Raw genomic sequence first — 19,043 nt, forward strand, 5'->3', positions numbered from 1 at the left:
CTTTTTAAATGAATAAATCACTACTTATTTGCATTGTTTTTAAATCAAGACAAAAAAGAGACGTACAGATAACGTCGCTGACGACAGAACAATATAAATCTAAAAGTAAAGGGACAAAACAGGCCAAAATGATAAAGCGTGAACCAAATCGACTCCTATTCGACAGGGCAAACAGATATGGATTTCTTTTTTCCTCCCAGCCTATCTCGACCTTGTTTAAAACGAATAGAAATTTGAAGATAAAATAAAAGTTTCACAAAGACAAAATTTCGATTTTAAAAAAAAGTTGGGTTCAAAATTAGACAAGTTTTGGTGTTGTTTTTTAAAGGAAAGTAAATGTTTTCTGTTTATTTATTAAATCGAATATATAAATTTCAGCCTCTTTTATTTTTTGTTATTTATTTTTACCGATTTTTTAATTTTTTTTGGACGAGTGTAAATAGACGAGAAGTGATTAGAATTTCTCCACTGAAGAAGTGGGAGGCGCTTGCGCGTCGGTGGTCGCGCGGACTGCCGATTCCCGGGCTATCCAGTATCCTCTCATACACGGACAGGACTCAGGAGAAGGACGACATGCCCAGAAGGAAAGCAAGTACGATAAGACAATTTTTTTCCCTTCTCCCTCAAAAAAAAAAAAAATTCTCTGCTTTGTCGGAAAATCCGGCCTAAGACAGCGAATTTTCCTTGGTTTACTTACACTTTTTCTTTTCTTTTTTTCTCTTTTTTACTCAAATTATTTTCTCCTGTCTATCTAGTCTTTTAATCCACCTACCTATGTCTACTCTACACCTGTAAACCTGAATCAATCAATCTTTCTTTCAATTTCTATCTATTTCCACCAATGTACCTCTAAATCAATCAATCTTGATCTATTTATATTTTTCTATGTATCCAATTATATAGCTAATTGTCCATCAATTTATTTATCTACATGTACACTTCGGCTTTTAAATCTTTNTTTATTTATCTATCAATATATCTATTTAACCGTTTATATATCAGTACGTTTACTATTGATTTATTTATCTATCCATTTATCTATCAATTTATTTACATCCATTACCTATCTATCTATTTATTTATCAGTATATTTCTCAAACAATTTATTTATCTATCTATTTATCTATCAACATATTTTTCAATCATTTATCTATCATTATGTATATTTAACCATTTATATATCTGTACGTTTACTCTCTATCTATTTATTTATCAATATATTAATCCAACAATTTCTTTATCTATATTTATTTATCTACACATAGCAGTCGTACTATTCATCAACATATAAATTTATTTATCCTTCCATTTATCTATCAATAGATTTATTTTCGAATTAATTCATCTAGATAAATATACTTTTCTACTTATCGGGGAAACCGCTCGTCACAGATGTTTTTTTTTTTTTTTTTTTTTTTAAAGGAAAGTAGGTGTTTTCTGTTTATTTTTAAATCGAATATATAAATTTCAGCCTCTTTTATTTTTTGTTATTTATTTTTATAGATTTTTTAATTTTTTTTTGGGCGAGTGTAAATAGACGAGAAGTGATTAGAATTTCTCCACTGAAGAAGTGGTAGGCGCTTGCGCGTCGGTGGTCGCGCGGACTGCCGGTTCCCGGGCTATCCTCTCATACACGGACAGGACTCAGGAGAAGGACGACATGTCCAGAAGGAAAGCAAGTACGATAAGACAATTTTTTTCCCTTCCCCTCAAAAAAAAAAAAATTCTCTGCTTTGTCGGAAAATCCGGCCTAAGACAGCGAATTTTCCTTGGTTTACTTACACTTTTTCTTTTCTTTTTTTCTCTTTTTTTACTCAAATTATTTTCTCCTATCTATCTAGTCTTTTAATCCACCTACCTATGTCTACTCTACACCTGTAAACCTGAATCAATCAATCTTTCTTTCAATTTCTATCTATTTCCACCAATGTACCTCTAAATCAATCAATCATGATCTATTTATATTTTTCTATGTATCCAATTATATATCTAATTGTCCATCAATTTATTTATCTACATGTACACTTCGGCTTTTAAATCTTTCCATCTATCTATCTTAACTATCTATGTATAGATTTTTATACTGATCTATCCCATTTATATATCAATATATTNTTTATTTATCTATCAATATATCTATTTAACCGTTTATATATCAGTACGTTTACTATTGATTTATTTATCTATCCATTTATCTATCAATTTATTTATATCCATTACCTATCTATCTATTTATCAGTATATTTCTCAAACAATTTATTTATCTATCTATTTATCTATCAATATTTTTCACTCATTTATCTATCAATATGTCTATTTAACCACTTATATATCTGTACGTTTACTCTCTATCTATTTATTTATCAATATATTAATCCAACAATTTCTTTATCTATATTTATTTATCTACACATAGCAGCCGTACTATTCATCAACATATAAATTTTTTTATCCTTCCATTTATCTATCAATAGATTTATTTTCGAATTAATTCATCTAGATAAATATACTTTTCTACTTATCCATTTATCTCTCAATACATTTATATTCAAATTATCTATCAATATCTATTTATCTAGATATATCAACTTTTCTATTTATCTATCTATATATTTACCAATCTACACATAACCACCACTATATTTATCCATGTAATCATTTATATGACAATATATTTATTTATGTATATTTATTCTTTTCTATTTTTCCACCATGAAGACATATTTTTATTTATCTAGGTTTCTTTAAAACCGACTAATTGTAACTTTCTATGCAGTTTTTTCTTCTTTCTTTTAATTTTACGTAGGTTTTTACAGTTTTCTTTTCTGTACTTTTTTATTTAACGATAGGTAAGTTCTATCGAGAAATCTGTCTATTACACATTTCTAATCTTCCTTTACATTTTTTTTTTTACGTAAGATGTCTTTCTTTTCTACTCTATCTAGAATTTCATATATTACATAATCTAACTGTTAGTTTGCACAAACTTAAACCCGTCTCACTCTTCGCCTTCCCATTTTATTTTATTTTTTAATTTTTATTTTATTGTTAGCCTGTACATTCTTGTATTTGTTCGATCCGTTTATGTTAATTTTGTATGTGTGTGTGTGTCGTTCAAATTGGCACGACAGCTCGTTTGTCTTGGGAGGCTTGTTTTTTTTTTATATATATATTTATATTTATCCGTGTTTTTATTTTATTTTTTTAATAGCAGTTTTTTTTTAGACAATTTCGTTGGTGAAACAACTACGGGGGACGAGATTCACCAAGAGTCAAATATTTGCCAACTACTTCAGCACTAAATAAATCCCACGTCGAATCCCCCGAGGCTAATATTTTCTAATTGATTAACCGACAATTATGATCAAATACTGGCGAGATAAGTAATTTCAATTAGCACCAGAACTGGAGTTTTATTTTCCCCCAACATTCTTTTATATGACCTTTAACACCCAATCTTTGCATATATATTGTCAATATTGCTAGGCAAGTTTTATTTTTATATCGATTTTATTTTTCTCTGAGAAGATAAAGCGTTTATCTGGACAAACAAAAGATTAGAAAGAGTAAAAACGTGGCAAATATCTATTTTTTTATTCGATATTTACTGTATATATANTTTATATATATAAGGAATAAATTTATCATAGACTTTCGACGGATCTATTTATATATAAATTATTAAACGTGACTGTAGTTAATCGGTAATACTTCATGTGAAAGATCGATCATCCGCGGATTTATTAACGGATAAAAAACTCACCGAACCGGTTTATAATTGATAAAACCCGACCCCAGGGCCGTGATTGTATTGTCTGTAATGACAGAAAAAACGCACAGTCATGGACGGTTAGTTGAACTTTGTTCGGGGAGTGGGGAAGAAAAGGGCAAAAGGGCGACAAATTGAAAAAAACAAACCGAACAGGAAGTTACAAGTGGTTTTTTGTTTTAATTTTTTTTTTAATTCGACCAGATATATTAACAGAGCTCCTGGTACATCATTCCGTCCTGGTAACTGCAAGCTTGAGGAAGCAAGTAAGGAACCAGGAGTTCAATCTGTACAAGATTCTCTTTATCCTTCCATCCTATAGTATTTTATATAGCTCAAATGTGGAGTTATCAGGAGGCAAGGAAGTACCAGGAGCTCAATCTGTACAAGCGTCAGTTTATTATTCCATCGCATAGTAATTTTTTATATCTCTGACCATGTTTCGGCCCTGTTTGGATATGCAATCATAAACAAGTCTATTTCACAAGAGTAGGTGGGCTGTAGGAGCTCAAATGTGGAGTTATCAGAAGGCAAGGAAGTTCCAGGAGCTCAATCTGTACAAGCGTCTGTTTATTCTTCCATCGCATAGTATTTTTTTTATATTTCTGACCATGTTTCGCCTCTGTTTAAGTATGGGATCATAAAGAAGTCTATTTGACAGGAATAGGTAAGCTGTAGGAGCTCAAATGTGGAGTTATCAGGAGGCAAGGAAGTATAAGGAGCTTAACCTGGTCATCTGTCACTTTAACTTCTCCATCGTTGTATTTATTTTATATTTATGGCCATGTTTCGCTTCTATTTAGATATGCAATCATAAAGAAGTATATTTGACAGGAGTAGGTACGCTATTGGAGCTCCAATTTGGAGTTATCAGGAGGCAAGGAAGTATAAGGAGCTTAACCTGGTCATCTGTCACTTTAACCTCCTCCATCCCGTTGTATTTATTTTACATTTCTTACCATGTTTCGTCTCTGTTTAAGTATGCAATCATTAAGAAGTCTATTTGACAAGAGTATGTAGGCTGTAGGAGCTCAAATGTGGAGTTATCAGGAGGCAAGGAAGTACATAGAGCTTAACCTGGTCATCTGACACTTTAACCTCTCCATCCCGTTGTATTTATTTTATATTTCTGACCATGTTTCGCCTCTGTTTAAGTATGCGATCACAAAGAAAGTCTATTTGACAAAAATAGGTAGGCTGTAGGAGCTCAAATGTGGAGTTATCAGGAGGCAAGGAAGTACCAGGAGCTCAATCTGTACAAGCGTCTGTTTATTATTCCATCGCTTAGTATTTTTTTATATTTCTGACCATGTTTCGCCCCTGTTTAGATATGCAATCATAAACAAGTCTATTTGACAAGAGTATGTAGGCTGTAGAAGCCCAAATGTTGAGTTAGCAGGAGGGAAGGAAGTGCCGAAGGTGATGGTCCAATGACTTCAACCCCAAACCCAGCTAAGCTGCCCTAAAGGGAAAAGCATCAGCCTGCTCGACCTCCTTTTAATCAGCTACGCCAACAGCTCAGATAGTAAACGTCGTACCTTCCTCAACAATATCACTGTAGTCACTGGGAGCTTTCTTGAAAGTAAGTATGTATCAGGATCTGCCAGGAGCTCGTTGATAAAGAAAAATATTCTAATTTACCAATTTTCTCATCATTTTAATTGTTTATACAAATTGGAGCTTGAGAGTAGAAGTACCAGGATGTAAGGATGTGCCAGGAGCTCCTTGTTACTATAGAAGCTCAGGTGCAGCCAAAAAACCTCTGCTTTTACAATTTTTTTCTTTCATGAATCTGAGTTTCTGTTGTTATCAAGGAGCTCCTGGCCCATCCTTAAATCCTGATACCTCCACTCTCGAGCTCCTATGCGGGGAAAAAATCAGCTTGTACTGTTACTTATTTTAATTTTTTTTTTAATAAAAAATTGCGTGAAAAGAGAAAAATCATGAAATTTGACGTAACAATGCTTTCGTCGACGTCTTAAGTTATTTTTATTTTGTTTTTATTGGCTGCCCGCGAGAAACTCGTCGCCCTTGTGTAGGCATTTAAATGTCAATCCGGACCCGGGGGAAAAAAGGAGGAAAAAAATTCGGCCGGCCTTGCAAAGCATGGGCATTTATTATATGTCCCATCTTCGATTTGATTCGTGACGGAAGTGAAATGCAAGTCTCGGGTCGGCGACCCGGTTTGAAATATTTACAATGGGTCAATGACGGAATAAATTTACACCGGGGCTCTTCCAAGAGGGAGTAGATATGCCTATTTTAACACACAAGCCACCGGCAATCCCAAAACTATTTTTTTTATATACATCCTCACGAAACATCCACGGCGAGAGAAAAGCCTTTTAGAGCGAATAAGGTCAATTATTGACTCGGCCGAACTTGGGGGAAAAATAGACCATTACGCCATTCGAGTCAACGAAAAGAGTAAATATTCTAAAAAACACGACGGAATTTCCACGAAGAGTCGTAAAAACAAATTGGCAGTAAAAAAATCACTGGGACATAAATTTAACGCCAAGACATAAATACACCCGAATTTTTCCGGCGAAAACACTTGTAATGCACTCTTCTGATTTTATTGCCTTCCATCTACGTTCTTCATACACACACACACACAAATGTATCTATCTAGAAAGCAGCAATATTGATAGAGAGATAAATGGATGGTTAGAATGTGTCATTGACAGATAGAGGGATAAATAAAAGGTTAAAACAATTGATTATGCGTCGTGACCCGATTGACCAAATAAATTCTTTCAATTAATTAATCTTTAATAATTTAATCTGAGATGAAAAAAGTCAGGATCACGAGCGGGATTCGAACCCACGATCTTCGGCTAGATACGCCGCTGCTGAGCTATCGTGACCTCGATTCACTCGGACTCTATCAAGTGGTAGAGCGACGGCGTATTTAGCCGAAGGTCGTGGGTTCGAATACCGCTCGTGACACTGACCTTTTTATCTCAACCGATACCATACTGAAAGATTAATTTGTTAAAACAATTGCCAGATAGCAGATTTAATGATTAGAAAGATTGATATATAGATTAAAGAATGGTTAGAAATATTTTGATGCTTAGAAACATTGCTAGATATATGGATAAATGGATGGTTAAAAAAGTGATAGATACGTAAATAAATAGATCGTTAGTAATATTAATAGATAGATAAATGTATCGTTAGAAAGAGTGAGAAATAGGTAAATGGATGGTTAACAAAATTGGTTGATAGATAAATGGATGGTCAGAAAGATTGATATATAGATAAATATATGGGTGGTTAGCAATATTGATAGATAAATAGATAGATAGATGGTGGAAAAGAGTGATAGATAGATAAATGGATGGTTAACAAAATTGTTTGATAGATAAATGGATGGTTAAAAAATTGTTAGTAGATAAATGGATAGTTCGAACGATAGAGAGAAAACCAGATGTTTGGAAAAATTGATAGATAGATAAATGGATGGTTAGACAGATTGATATATATAGAAAAATATATGGGTTAGCAACATTGATAGATAGATAAATGGATGGTTAAATAAAATTGTTTGATAGATAAATGGATGGTTAAAAAATTGTTAATAGATAAATGGATAGTTCGAACGATATAGAGATAAACAGATGCTTGGAAAAATTGATAGATAGATAAATGGATGATTAGAAAGATTGATATATGGAAAAATATATGGGTGGTTAGCAATATTGATTGATGGATAGATAAATGGATAGTTAAATAAAATTGTTTGATAGAAAAATGGATAGTTTAAAAAAATTTAATGGGAATGGGTAGAAAGATAGATAGATGGATAAAAGGATGTTAGAAAGATTGATTGAGAGATTGCTGTATGGATTAAGTTAGAAAAATTTTGGTCTTTAGAAGCATTGATAGATATATTGATAGATGGATGGTTAAAAAAATGGTAGATAGATAAATAAGTGGATGGTTAGAATATTAACAGATATATAGAAAAATGGATGGGTAGAACGAGAGATAGATAAACAGATGTTGAGAAAAATTGATAGATAGATAAATATATGGGTGGTTAGGAATATTGATAGATAAATGGATGGTTAATAAAAAATTTAGTTAAATAAATGGGTGGTTAGAAAAATTGATGTATAGATAAATATATGGTTGGTTAGCTATATTGATAGGTAGATAGATAAATAAATGGATGGTTAAGAAGATATATAGATAGATGGATGGTTAAAAAGAGTGGCAGATAGATAAATAAGTGGATGCATAGAATATTAACAGATATATAGAAAAATATAATGTTTATATATAAGCAGATGTTTAGAAAAATTGATAAATAGAGAAAAGGATGGTTTAAATGATTGATATATGGATAAATATATGAGTGGTTAGCAGTATTGATATATAGATAGATAAATGGAGAGTTAGAAAGATAAAATATATGGATAATCAGAAGTATGGATAGACCAATAAATACATAGATGGTTCGAAAGATTAAACAAATGGATGATTAGATGGATACATAAACTGATTGATAAATGGATGGTTAAATGTAACATTCACACACATAAACTGACCATTGTGCATTGACGCTTGGTATCCTTGAGATGATGTCACATAGAACCCAAATATTCAGTTTTCACTCCATTTACAGGCCATTCGTCCAAATTTGTCCAATTTCATACACGCTCGCTATATGAAGCCACATAACCGTCCATTTATTTATTATTTTTTATAAAATAGTATATGTGTTTATTATTGTAATATTTTATTTTAATTTATTTTTTTATTGTGTAATACATTGTGAACTGAAAGGCCCACACGTTAGGTTTGTGGATTTACGTAACGAGAGCCAGGGCCCAGTTATCGGGTCGAGTTAGATAGCCGACGTTCAAGGATTCAACCAAAATAACACCTTTTTTACGTCGAATTTTGTCTTAATTTTTTTATTTTGGTCCGTCACGCGCGTGCAATTAAAAGACGAAAGAGGAATTCGATCCGTAAATTATTGTGTTTACAGACTCCCGTTCGAATTGACGAGACCGCGTGGGACCCCCGCCACACGATTTGATTCTACTTCCTATTTTTCTTACTTCCAAAAGAACAAGAAACTTCCAAAAAAATTAATTTGACTCTGGGTTCAACGTTCTTCTCCTACTTTATCAAATATTTGTCTAATGTCGCGCAGGTGTTTCCTCTACTCTTTTTTCCCCCCTCGACCGACGTATGTCCCACACGTGTGTAAATCGAATCGAATCTCTCTGTCTACAAATCTATTTATTCGGCTCTAAAACAGTCTATGATATATTTACTAATGTATAAAATCCGATTACTCCTTCTCTTTAATCCACATGGAGTGCAAAGATTGATTAGATAAATGTATATGGGTGGTTAGAAAAAGTAATAAACGTATAATTAATTTAGGAATATAGATAAATTGTTGGTTCGATAGATGGAACGATACATTCAAAAGATTGATAGATAGATGGTTGGCCTGTTGCATAGATTAAGTAAATTGATGGTTAGAACAAAGGATAGACAAGTAGAAAGATTGATGGATAGATAAATGTATGGTTAGAAAGATTGAAAGATACATCGATTAATGTATGGTTAGAAAAATTCTGATGGTAAGAAATATTGATAGAGAAATAAATGAATTTTTAGAAAAATTGACAGATAAATAAATGGATGATTAAAAGTTTTGATGGTTCGAAAGATTGATAAATAGATTGTTAAAGAAATCTGATGGTTAGAAAATTTGATATAAATTAATGGATTATTACAAAATATTTGATGGTTCGAAAAAAAAATTGACAGGAAATAAATGAGTGGTTATAAAGATTGAATGATGGAACGATATATAGATTAATGGATTATTAGAAAACATTTTATGGGTAGGATAATTGATAGATAAATAAATGAAGGGTTAAAAAGATTGATTGATATATAGATAAATAGATTGTTAAAAAATTTGAAGGTTGGAAAATTAAAGATTGATAGATATATAGATAAATAGATGGTTAAATTTTTTGATGGTTAAGAAATTGATTGACAGATTGATATGTCAATTAAGGGATGGTTAAAAAATTTATGGTTATAAAGATTGATTGATAGATTTATATTTAGATTAATGGATTATAAGAAAACATCTGAAGGGTAGGATAATTGATAAGTAAATAAGTAAATGGTTATAAAGATTGATTGATATACAGGTAAATGGATGGTTAATTTTTTTATGGTCAGAAAAATTGATTGACAGATTGATATATAAATTAAGGGATTGTTAAAAAAATTGATGTTGTAAAGAGTGATTGATAAATTTATATGCAGATGAATGGATTATTAGAAAACATTTCATGGGTATGATAATTGGCAGATAAGTAAATGGATAGTTATAAAGATTGATTGATATATAGATAAATACATTGTTAATATTTTGATGGTTAGAAAGATAGATTGATATATAGATTAATTGATTATTAGGTAAAAATTATGGGTAGGATAAATAACAGATAGTTAAATGAAGTTATAAAGATTGATTGATAAATTGATATGTAGATTAAGGGATTGTTAAAAAAAAATTGATGGTTAGAAAGATTGATTGATATATAGATTAATGGATTATTAGGGGGGAAATTATGGTTATAAAGATTGATTGATATTTAGATAAATGGATGGTTAATTTTTCATGGTTGGAAAGATTGATTTGTGGAATGACATATAGATTAAGGAAGGTTTAAAAAAATTCATCGTTAGAAAGATTGATTGGTATATAGATAAATAAATTAAATGGATGGTTAAAAAGTTTTGATGGTTAGAGAAATTGATGATAGATAAATGGATTGTTANAGATAGATAGATAGATAAATAGATTATTAGAAAAAATTTGATGGTTAAAAAAATTGACTACTACATAAATGGATGGTTAGAAAGATTGATTGATATATAGATAAATGGATGGTTAATTTTTTTTATGGTTGGACACATTGATTGATAGAATGATATAGATTAAGAGATGGTTAAAAAATTGATGGTTAGAAAGATTGATTGATAAATTGATATATAGATAAATGAATTAAATGTGTGGTTAAAAAGTTTTGATGGTTAGAAATATTGATGTATTGATTAAAGGTAAACGGATGGTTAGAAAAAACGACATAAATAAATGGATGGTTATAAAGATTGATTGTTATATAGATAAATTGATTATTAGAAAAAATTGATGGTTAGAAAAAATTGACTAGTAAATAAATGGATGGTTGTGAAGATTGATTGATATATAGATAAATGGATTATTAGTGGCAAAAATTATGGTTATAAAGATTGGTTGATATATAGATTAAGAGATGATTAGACCATGAAGACCAAAAATTGATGGTTAGAAGGATTGATTGATAGATTGATATAAAAATAAATTAATTAAATGGATGGTGAAAAAGTTTTGATGGTTAGAAAGATTGATGTTTTGATGATAGATAAATGGATGGTTACAAAAAGTAACATAAATAAATGCATGTTAGAAAAATTGATTGATAAATTGATATATAGTTAAATAGATTGTTAGAAAAAATTTGATGGTTCAAAAAAACTAACTGATATATAAAAGGAAGGTTATAAAAATTGATTAATAAATTATATATAGATTAATGGATGGTTAGAAAAAATTTGATGGCTAACAAGATCGATAAATAGATAAATAGATGGTAAGAAAAGTTGATTGATAGATTGATATATATATATATCTTAATGGGTTATTGGAAAAAATTGATGGTTAGAAAAATTGATAGATTAATAAATGCATTGTTATAAAGATAGATTGATAAATTCAGATGTAAATTAACGGATGGTTTGAAAAATGGAAATATAAATAGATAAATGGAGAGTTAGATAAAGAGATAGAAAAGTGTATAGATAAATTAATTTATCTATCTGTCTTTTAATTTTTCAAAATATCTAACCATTCATTTATCTATATATTAGTCCATTTGTTTAATCTATCTAGCCAATTAGTTATCTATATTTCTATCTATGCATTTATCCTCAGATATTACATATTCATCTTTACATCCGACGCCATAATTGTTTAACCTGCATACTTAATTATGATGTTATGTCAATTACAATGTACATAGTTCATTAATCTAATATGTAGTACTAATCTATGAATCAGTCCTATCTTTGTGGAGGTTTTGCAATTCTGAGGAGGCCTATGACCTCGAGCTGGTCGAACGTTTAGCTTTGAATCGCTAAAAGATTTTACTTTTCACCAGCCCGATTACGAAACCCGGGGACAAACAAATCCTACCAGGTTTTCTACCAAGGGTTCGAGAGGATTGCCCTCCCCCTGGAAGGGTAGGGCCGTTACCTAACTTAATCGGAATAAGTGGTCCAGTTACGACACGGGATTTATTCGGATAATTTTTTTTTACGTAACCCCGAGGGAGGAGGATGAAAGATGAGGATGAGGTGTTAACAGTATGGTTTTTTTCAGCATACACGTCGCTCATAATAGATGAGAACTTCTCGGACATAACGATGAATAAGGTAAGGAGGCTGATCGGGTTCGCACTCGCTGAGATGTTGGGCACTGCTTTCTTCGTCGGCCTGGGATGTTCGAGCACTACTAACCTCCTGCAAGGCGCGCACAACACTCATCTCAACACGGCCATCGCCTTCGCACTCGGCGTAGCCACGTCGATTATTGTAAGTGGAAATTTTAATTAAAAAAACAAAAAATTGAATTGGACTTTTGTTGGAAGGTTTTCGGCCCGATAAGCGGAGCGTTGATGAACCCGGCGCTCAACATTGTCCTGATCATCCTTGGTCATATGTCCGTCATCAAGGGGGTCTTCTACACCCTGTTCCAACTCCTAGGAGCCTACTTGGGTGTCCTGGCCGCAAAGACTATAACGCCAGAGGTCGGAGCTAACTTCTGCATGACCCTTCCCAACCCCGAGGTGTCGACCGGGTCGGCTTTCTTCGTCGAGTTCGTCACCTCGGCGATGCTCGCCTTCGGACTCTGCAACGCCGTCGACAAGAGGCAGTCGGCCAACCATTCCATCATATTCGTCAAGTTCCTTGTCATCATACTCGCGATAGCGATGGCATCGGTTCGTCAAATCATACTTCTTTGTCGTAACGTTTATTAACCTTCCCGCCATCCTCGTACGAACGTTTCTCTCTCCTTACCTAAGTAAAGGCACAACCTAACCTAAGGAAACGCTACTATTCTCCTGACAGTGGGCCCTATAGCCCAAACCCTAACCCTACGCTAGCTAGGCATAGCTCTAAGCATGTCCTTATTTCGACCAAAGTCTTACCCGTCTCAAACCTTACCTCACTTAACCTTCCCTACATCCCTAGTTTCGACTCCCCCCCCCCCAATCGTACCCGTCTCCTCACAACCTGACCTAACTATAACCCTAATTTAACCTTAATTAACCTAACCTATCCTAAAACTTACCGCACCTTAACATTGACACATAAACATAATAATACCTAACCCTACCAAACCTAATTCAACCTAACCGTAGTTAACTTCGCCCGACAGAAACCTAAACTTTCTCTAAACCTAACTAATCTAACCTGTCCTAAACCCAAACTTTCCATTAGCCTGACTTTAACCTCCCAAACCGTAACTTTAACTTTATCTATTCTTAGCCAGCCCCAACCGCCAATCCCAAACCACCTTAACTCCAATATACCCTAATCGTACTCGTCTCTAACACTACCTGATCTAACTATAACCCTAAATTAACCTTAATATTGACAAATAAACATAATATACATATCATTGAACTTAACCTCACCAAATCTAACTCAACCTAACCATCCTAAACCCAAATGTTCCTAACCCTAATCTTAACGCTACCAGCATAACCGAACCTTACACATCCCTAACCCTAACCCCAATCTTGCTTTAACCTAACACATTTTTAAACATTGACCCTAACTCTACCAAATTTAATCTAACACCCCCTAACCCTAACCTTAAACAATTAACAATCCTAACCGTAACCCTACCGAACATAGCACCACTTTACCCTAGTTTTACCCATCTGGAACCGCTGAACCCCAACCCTACTTAACTTAACCATATCCCTAATCTAACCTTAACACTGACATATAAACATAATATGTATAACATATACCCATAATACAACGTAACCTAACACCCTCTTAACCCTTACAATTAACAAACATTCGTAACCCTACTAAACATAACACCCCAAACCCTACCTAACCTTACCCATCTCTAACCACTAGCCCTAATCCTACTAACATAACCTAAACAATCTCTAACCTTAACTTTAACCATATTCCTTTCCCTGCATTACCTAGCATAACCTACCTAACCTAATCAAGCCTTTACCTAAGCCAGACCCTTAGCTAACCTAACCTGTCCCTATCCTTAACTAAACGACGTAAACTCAAACCTTCCCTAACCCTATCCTAACATAACATCCTTAATCATAACCCAAACCCTAAACCTAATCTTGCCCATTTCTAATCCTAACTTTAACCTAACTAACTATACTTAACCCGTCCCAACACTTAATCCTGACCCTACGATACCTAACGTAACCTTCCCCAACCCTAATTCTACTCCTTAACTAGTTTTCCTTAACCTGTCCCAAACCCTAAACGTAATCTTACTCGTCTATAACCCTAACAGTGCTGTGATCTCACAAATGAACCTTCGCTGTCTCCTGCTACTTCTGATAGTTAAGCAATGTGAAACTCTTAATAAACAAAACTTTACTCGTTCACAGGCGAAATATTCAGGGTGCAGCATGAACCCGGCCAGGAGTTTCGGCCCTGCGTTGCTCGCCGGCAACTGGGAATACCATTGGGTAAGATTCTTCTACTTTCCTTATCGGTCATCTTTTAACGATTGTTTTTTTGTGTTTTTGTCGATCAGATCTACTGGGTGGCGACCTGTCTGGGCGCTGCGGTCGCAGCGGTCCTCTACAGGATGGTCTTCGCCCAAGAAATCTTCGAGGACAAGTCGTCCAGGGAGGAGGTCCATTCGATCTGAATGATTTAGACGTAGGCAAAGGAAAATTCCACCTTGCCAATCATACATCCCATAAAAATCGAAGAAAAAACAAACTGGTTTCTAAAGTTGAGAAAAACCCATCAGGTTGCAAAAGGAAGCACACCATTTTCAAGAAAATTAAAATAATAAATATATATAAAGATAAAAAAATAAGAAATAATTAATTGTAATTTATTTAAAATAGGAGTAAAAAACAACTATTATATATTTTAAAACAAATAGACAATTATTTGTTTAGAAGCATAGAGAGGTGATGTTAGGTTAAAAGAGGAAATTTTCCAGTTCTCTTCCAAATACATAGATAGAATGAGAAGTTGACAAATTTTAGCGGATTAGGCAATGTTTTTCATGATTGTATATTTTAAAAAGGCTATAAGCGTTGTTAAGTTTTTTAAATAATAAATAAATGAGATCTGCGAAAGAATTAAACGTTTTTTTTGTATTTGTTATTTATTGTTGAAATGTTGTTCGGGTCGAAGATGAACCAAAATCTTACTTGACATACCAATTCTAATATAACATAATCCTTACCAGAGGGTGGCCTTAGCCGTCTCAAATCATAACCTTAACTATGAGGTTAACATTTAACAAGTTAACAACCTAGCATAACCCTCCTTAAGCATACTTAAGATGTAAGATATAATATTCGGTTAAGCATACTTAACCTAACCTTACCCATTGCTAGCCTTAACCCTAACCTACTTAACATAAACCGTCCCTTCCCTAACTTAACCAAAGCTAACTCTTCCCTAAACTTGACCTAAACCGTCTCAAGGAATAACCTTAACCTTACTCATCAAATAATCTTAACCTAGCATAACCATATTTAGCATACCCCCCCCCCTACAAACATGTCGACTCACTACAGTAGATCCGTTTAGAACGCAAGGTAAAATAATCAAAGTCAAGAGGGTGGTCACCAAATTTCATAAAATGAAACTTTTCAAGGTTCAGGTGTCTAAACGCCGCACGGATTGGGTCGTGACTAACTCAGATGCCTTCAAGCGCTGTATTATTCGTCCAGGCGAAGTTGAAGAAGCTTAGGCGGTTTTGCAATATCGACATCAGTGCTGAAAAAGTTCACCATGTCTTGAGAGAAGCTGGCTTGCGAGGAAGGTCAAAAGTTTTAAAAAAATAGATTCACTTTGTTGGAATTAACGACTGGTATGAACTATGACCAGGGTGCAGGTTGTGTTGGTTTGAAGAAGATAGTATTTTCTCGGTATCGAATCGTTATTTTAAGCGTCAAGATGTCATCTGTATATCAAAATCTCAAGTAGTTTTTTTTAACATATGTCATATCACCGTATGTCAAACAAATGAAACTTTTTCATTCGCCTTCAGTTTTTAAATGTGAGAAATGGCCAAGTATATTCTGTCCATTGACGGGGGAGGTATGAGAGGCATCATGCCAGCGTTGATACTCGCCGAGGTCGAAAAGCGATGCGGAAAGCCCGTATCGGAGATCTTCCACCTCATGGCCGGGACGTCGACCGGTGGTATCGTCGTCGCCGGGCTCACTGTGAAAGGTCGACACGGGCCGAAATACAAGGCCGAAGACCTCGCCGACCTTTATCGCAAGCACGGCCCTTACATATTCAAATCGTCGCTTTTGAGGAGGTCCATGTCGTGGTTCAACAGGGCCCAGTACCCGCATGAAAACATCGAGACGGTCCTCGAAGAGTATTTCAGCGATGCTAAATTGAAAGACTCAATAACAAACGTACTCCTCACCAGCTACGACATACACAACAACTGTCCTTTTTTCTTCAAAAGCTGGAAAGAAGACAGGAACTCGATCCTAGTGAAAGACGCCCTGAGAGCGACGACCGCCGCACCGACCTATTTCATCCCTAAATCTTTGAAAATCCATACGACCGAAAGAGTGTTGGTAGATGGGGGTGTATTTGCGAACAACCCCTCCGCTTGCGCGTACGCCACGAGCAAAAGGCTATTTCCGAATGACGATATCGTTATTTTATCTTTGGGCACTGGAAGGACGGACAGGAGGATCGAGAACGCTAGGAAGTTGGGAAGGATCGAGTGGATAATGCCTCTACTCGACGTCGTTTTCGCTTCAGGACTCGACTGCGTTAATTATCAAATGAATAAAATCATGGGGGATAAATACATAAGGATACAGACTCAAATATCGGCCGAGATGGATGACGCCACGCCTGAAAGTATCCGATCCCTGGAGGAGGAGGCGGAAGCGATGATTGAGAAGAACCAAGAGGCAATTGCTAGATTGTGCGACGTTTAGAAGTTGGACGTATGAATTAGTAAACTGACGGGGAGTGGGAGTTGAGGTGGAGTGGATGGCTGCGAGGAAGAGGTGAGCTGTTGGAAGTGACGGTGAGGGTGATGACATGGTACGTTGAACTGTAATAGAATGTTTAGCCGACACGGCGTGGTGAGCTGTAAGAACTGTAAGAAAATGATGAGCTACAAGGAGTGATGAGCTGAAAAGGAGTGGTGGATGAACTATCTATGGAATAGTTATATGTGAGGGAGCGGTGAGCTGCCATGGAATCGTGATCTACAAAGATTTATGACCTGACATGGAGCGGTGAGCTACACGAAGATGTGAAGGAGTCATGAGGTGAGAGGGAGTGGTGAGTGGCCAGGAGTTAGCGATAAAGACTAGTAAGATACCACGAACCTCTGAACTGATAAGGTACGTTGAACTGTAATACAATGGTTAGCCGACACGGCACGGTGAGCTACACAATTAGTGATGAGCTGAAAAGGAGTGGTGGATGAACTATGTATGGAGGGGTTATACGAGCTACACGAAGATGTGAAGGAGTCGTGAGCTGCCTAGGAGTGGTGATCTACAAGAGAGCTACGACCTGACATGAAGCAGTGAGCTGCACGAGGATTTAAAGGAGTCGTGAGCTGAGAGGGAGTGATGAGCTAGAGAAGCTAAGAAGAAAGCGCTGAGTTGGGATGGAGTGGATGGCTCCAAGAGAGTAGTGAGCTCTAAGATACCAGTGAGTTAAGAGGGAAGGTCGAGCGATAAGGGAGTAGTGAGCTACCGAGGAGCGGTGAATCGCCAGAGGACAACTGTATAAACAGTGAGCTACACAAGGAGTAATGAGCTATAACAAAGTGGTGAGCTCCCAGGGAGCGGTGAGATGTAAGATAATGGTGAGCTACCCGATGTCAGGAAATTGCCCTTTAATGAAATTGTAAGCAGTATATTTTTCTGGTCTGTAAAATATATTTGTGCTTTTTTTTGAGAAGTTGTTCTTTTATTTTTTAATTGCAAATGTGACCAACCCTCACACCATGGAATGGTGAGCTGACATGGTGCGGTGAGCTGACATGGATAGGTGATTTGTAGGAAATCGGTATGCTACCTATGGAGTGGTGAGCTGTATGAGAATGATCAGCTACCAAGCAGTGGTTAGCTAACACGGAACAGTGTGCTTACCTAGAGTAATGAGCTGACATGGAAGGCGATCTGTAGGGAAATGGTGGGCTACCTAAAGAGTGGTGAACTGTAAGCAAATGGTCGGCTACCACGGAATGGAAGCTGACATAGTGCAGTGAGATGACACGGTGCGGTGAGCTGACATGGACTGTGATTTGTAAGAAAATGGTAAGCTACCGAAGGAGTGGTGAGCTAGCCTAGAGTAGTAAGCCGACATGGATAGGTGATCTTTAGAAAAATGGTCAACTACCAAGGAGTGGTTAGCTGACACGGAGCGGTGAGCTGAAATGCTGTCGTAAGGTGACCTGGAGTAGTGAGCCGATATGGAATCTGAACTGTACGAAAATCGCAAGCTACCTAAGGAGTGATGAACTGTAAAGGTGCGGTGAGCTGACCTAGAGTAGTGAGCTGACAAGAAAAGTGATCTGTAGGGAAATGGTGCGCTACCTAAGGAGTGGTGAACTGTAAGCAAATGGTCGGCTACCAAGGAATGGTGAGATGACATGGTGCGGTGATTTGTAGGAAAATGGTAAGCTACCTATGGATAGGTGATCTGTAGGAAAATGGTGAGCTACCGAAGGAGTGGTGAACAGTAATGGTGCGGTGAGCTTACCTAGAGTACTGAGATGACAAGGAAAGTGATATGTAGGGAAATGGTTGGCTACCAAGGAGTGGTTAGCTGATATGGTGTGGCGATCTCTAGGTAAATGGTGAGTTACCTATAGAGTGGTTATACGTAAGTGGGCTGTGCACTGCCACGGAGTTGTGACCTACCCAGAGCGGTGAGCTGACATTAA

The 19,043-nt window shown here is 35.4% G+C and overlaps 2 protein-coding genes across 3 annotated transcripts; both read left to right on the forward strand.

The window, feature by feature from the left end:
• The first annotated feature begins 484 nt into the window (after positions 1-484).
• LOC106673284 (aquaporin AQPAn.G-like) lies at positions 485-15,234 on the forward strand. Of its 2 annotated transcripts, none has more exons than XM_024227181.1 (5): positions 485-592; positions 12,243-12,454; positions 12,511-12,861; positions 14,524-14,604; positions 14,673-15,234. In XM_024227181.1, exons 1-5 carry the CDS (start codon positions 574-576, stop codon positions 14,787-14,789), a joined length of 780 nt encoding a protein of 259 aa, XP_024082949.1. In that variant the 5' UTR covers positions 485-573; the 3' UTR covers positions 14,790-15,234. The 2 variants fall into 2 exon arrangements, with proteins under 2 accessions (XP_024082949.1, XP_024082950.1); XM_024227182.1 differs by lacking the exon at positions 485-592 and adding an exon at positions 1,447-1,679 and having other exon boundaries at positions 14,673-15,231.
• Positions 15,235-15,245: 11 nt separating this feature from the next.
• Positions 15,246-19,013, forward strand: LOC106673254 (patatin-like protein 5). Its single transcript, XM_014405296.2, has 2 exons — positions 15,246-15,699; positions 15,759-19,013. Exon 2 carries the CDS (start codon positions 16,171-16,173, stop codon positions 17,071-17,073), a length of 903 nt encoding a protein of 300 aa, XP_014260782.1. The 5' UTR covers positions 15,246-15,699; positions 15,759-16,170; the 3' UTR covers positions 17,074-19,013.
• The last annotated feature ends 30 nt before the right edge of the window (positions 19,014-19,043 follow it).

The sequence above is a fragment of the Cimex lectularius genome, unplaced genomic scaffold, assembly GCF_000648675.2.
Source record: "Cimex lectularius strain Harlan isolate CLEC.00 unplaced genomic scaffold, Clec_2.1 scaffold14, whole genome shotgun sequence".
Classification (NCBI taxonomy): domain Eukaryota; kingdom Metazoa; phylum Arthropoda; class Insecta; order Hemiptera; family Cimicidae; genus Cimex; species Cimex lectularius.

Coding starts and splice junctions, on each gene's coding strand:
- LOC106673284 (XM_024227181.1), top strand. Junction 12,862..14,523: donor TCGCGATAGCGATGGCATCG/GTTCGTCAAATC, acceptor ACTCGTTCACAG/GCGAAATATTCAGGGTGCAG. Junction 14,605..14,672: donor GCAACTGGGAATACCATTGG/GTAAGATTCTTC, acceptor TTTGTCGATCAG/ATCTACTGGGTGGCGACCTG.
- LOC106673254 (XM_014405296.2), top strand. CDS start 16,171: ATGGCCAAGTATATTCTGTCCATTGACGGGGGAGGTATGAGAGGCATC.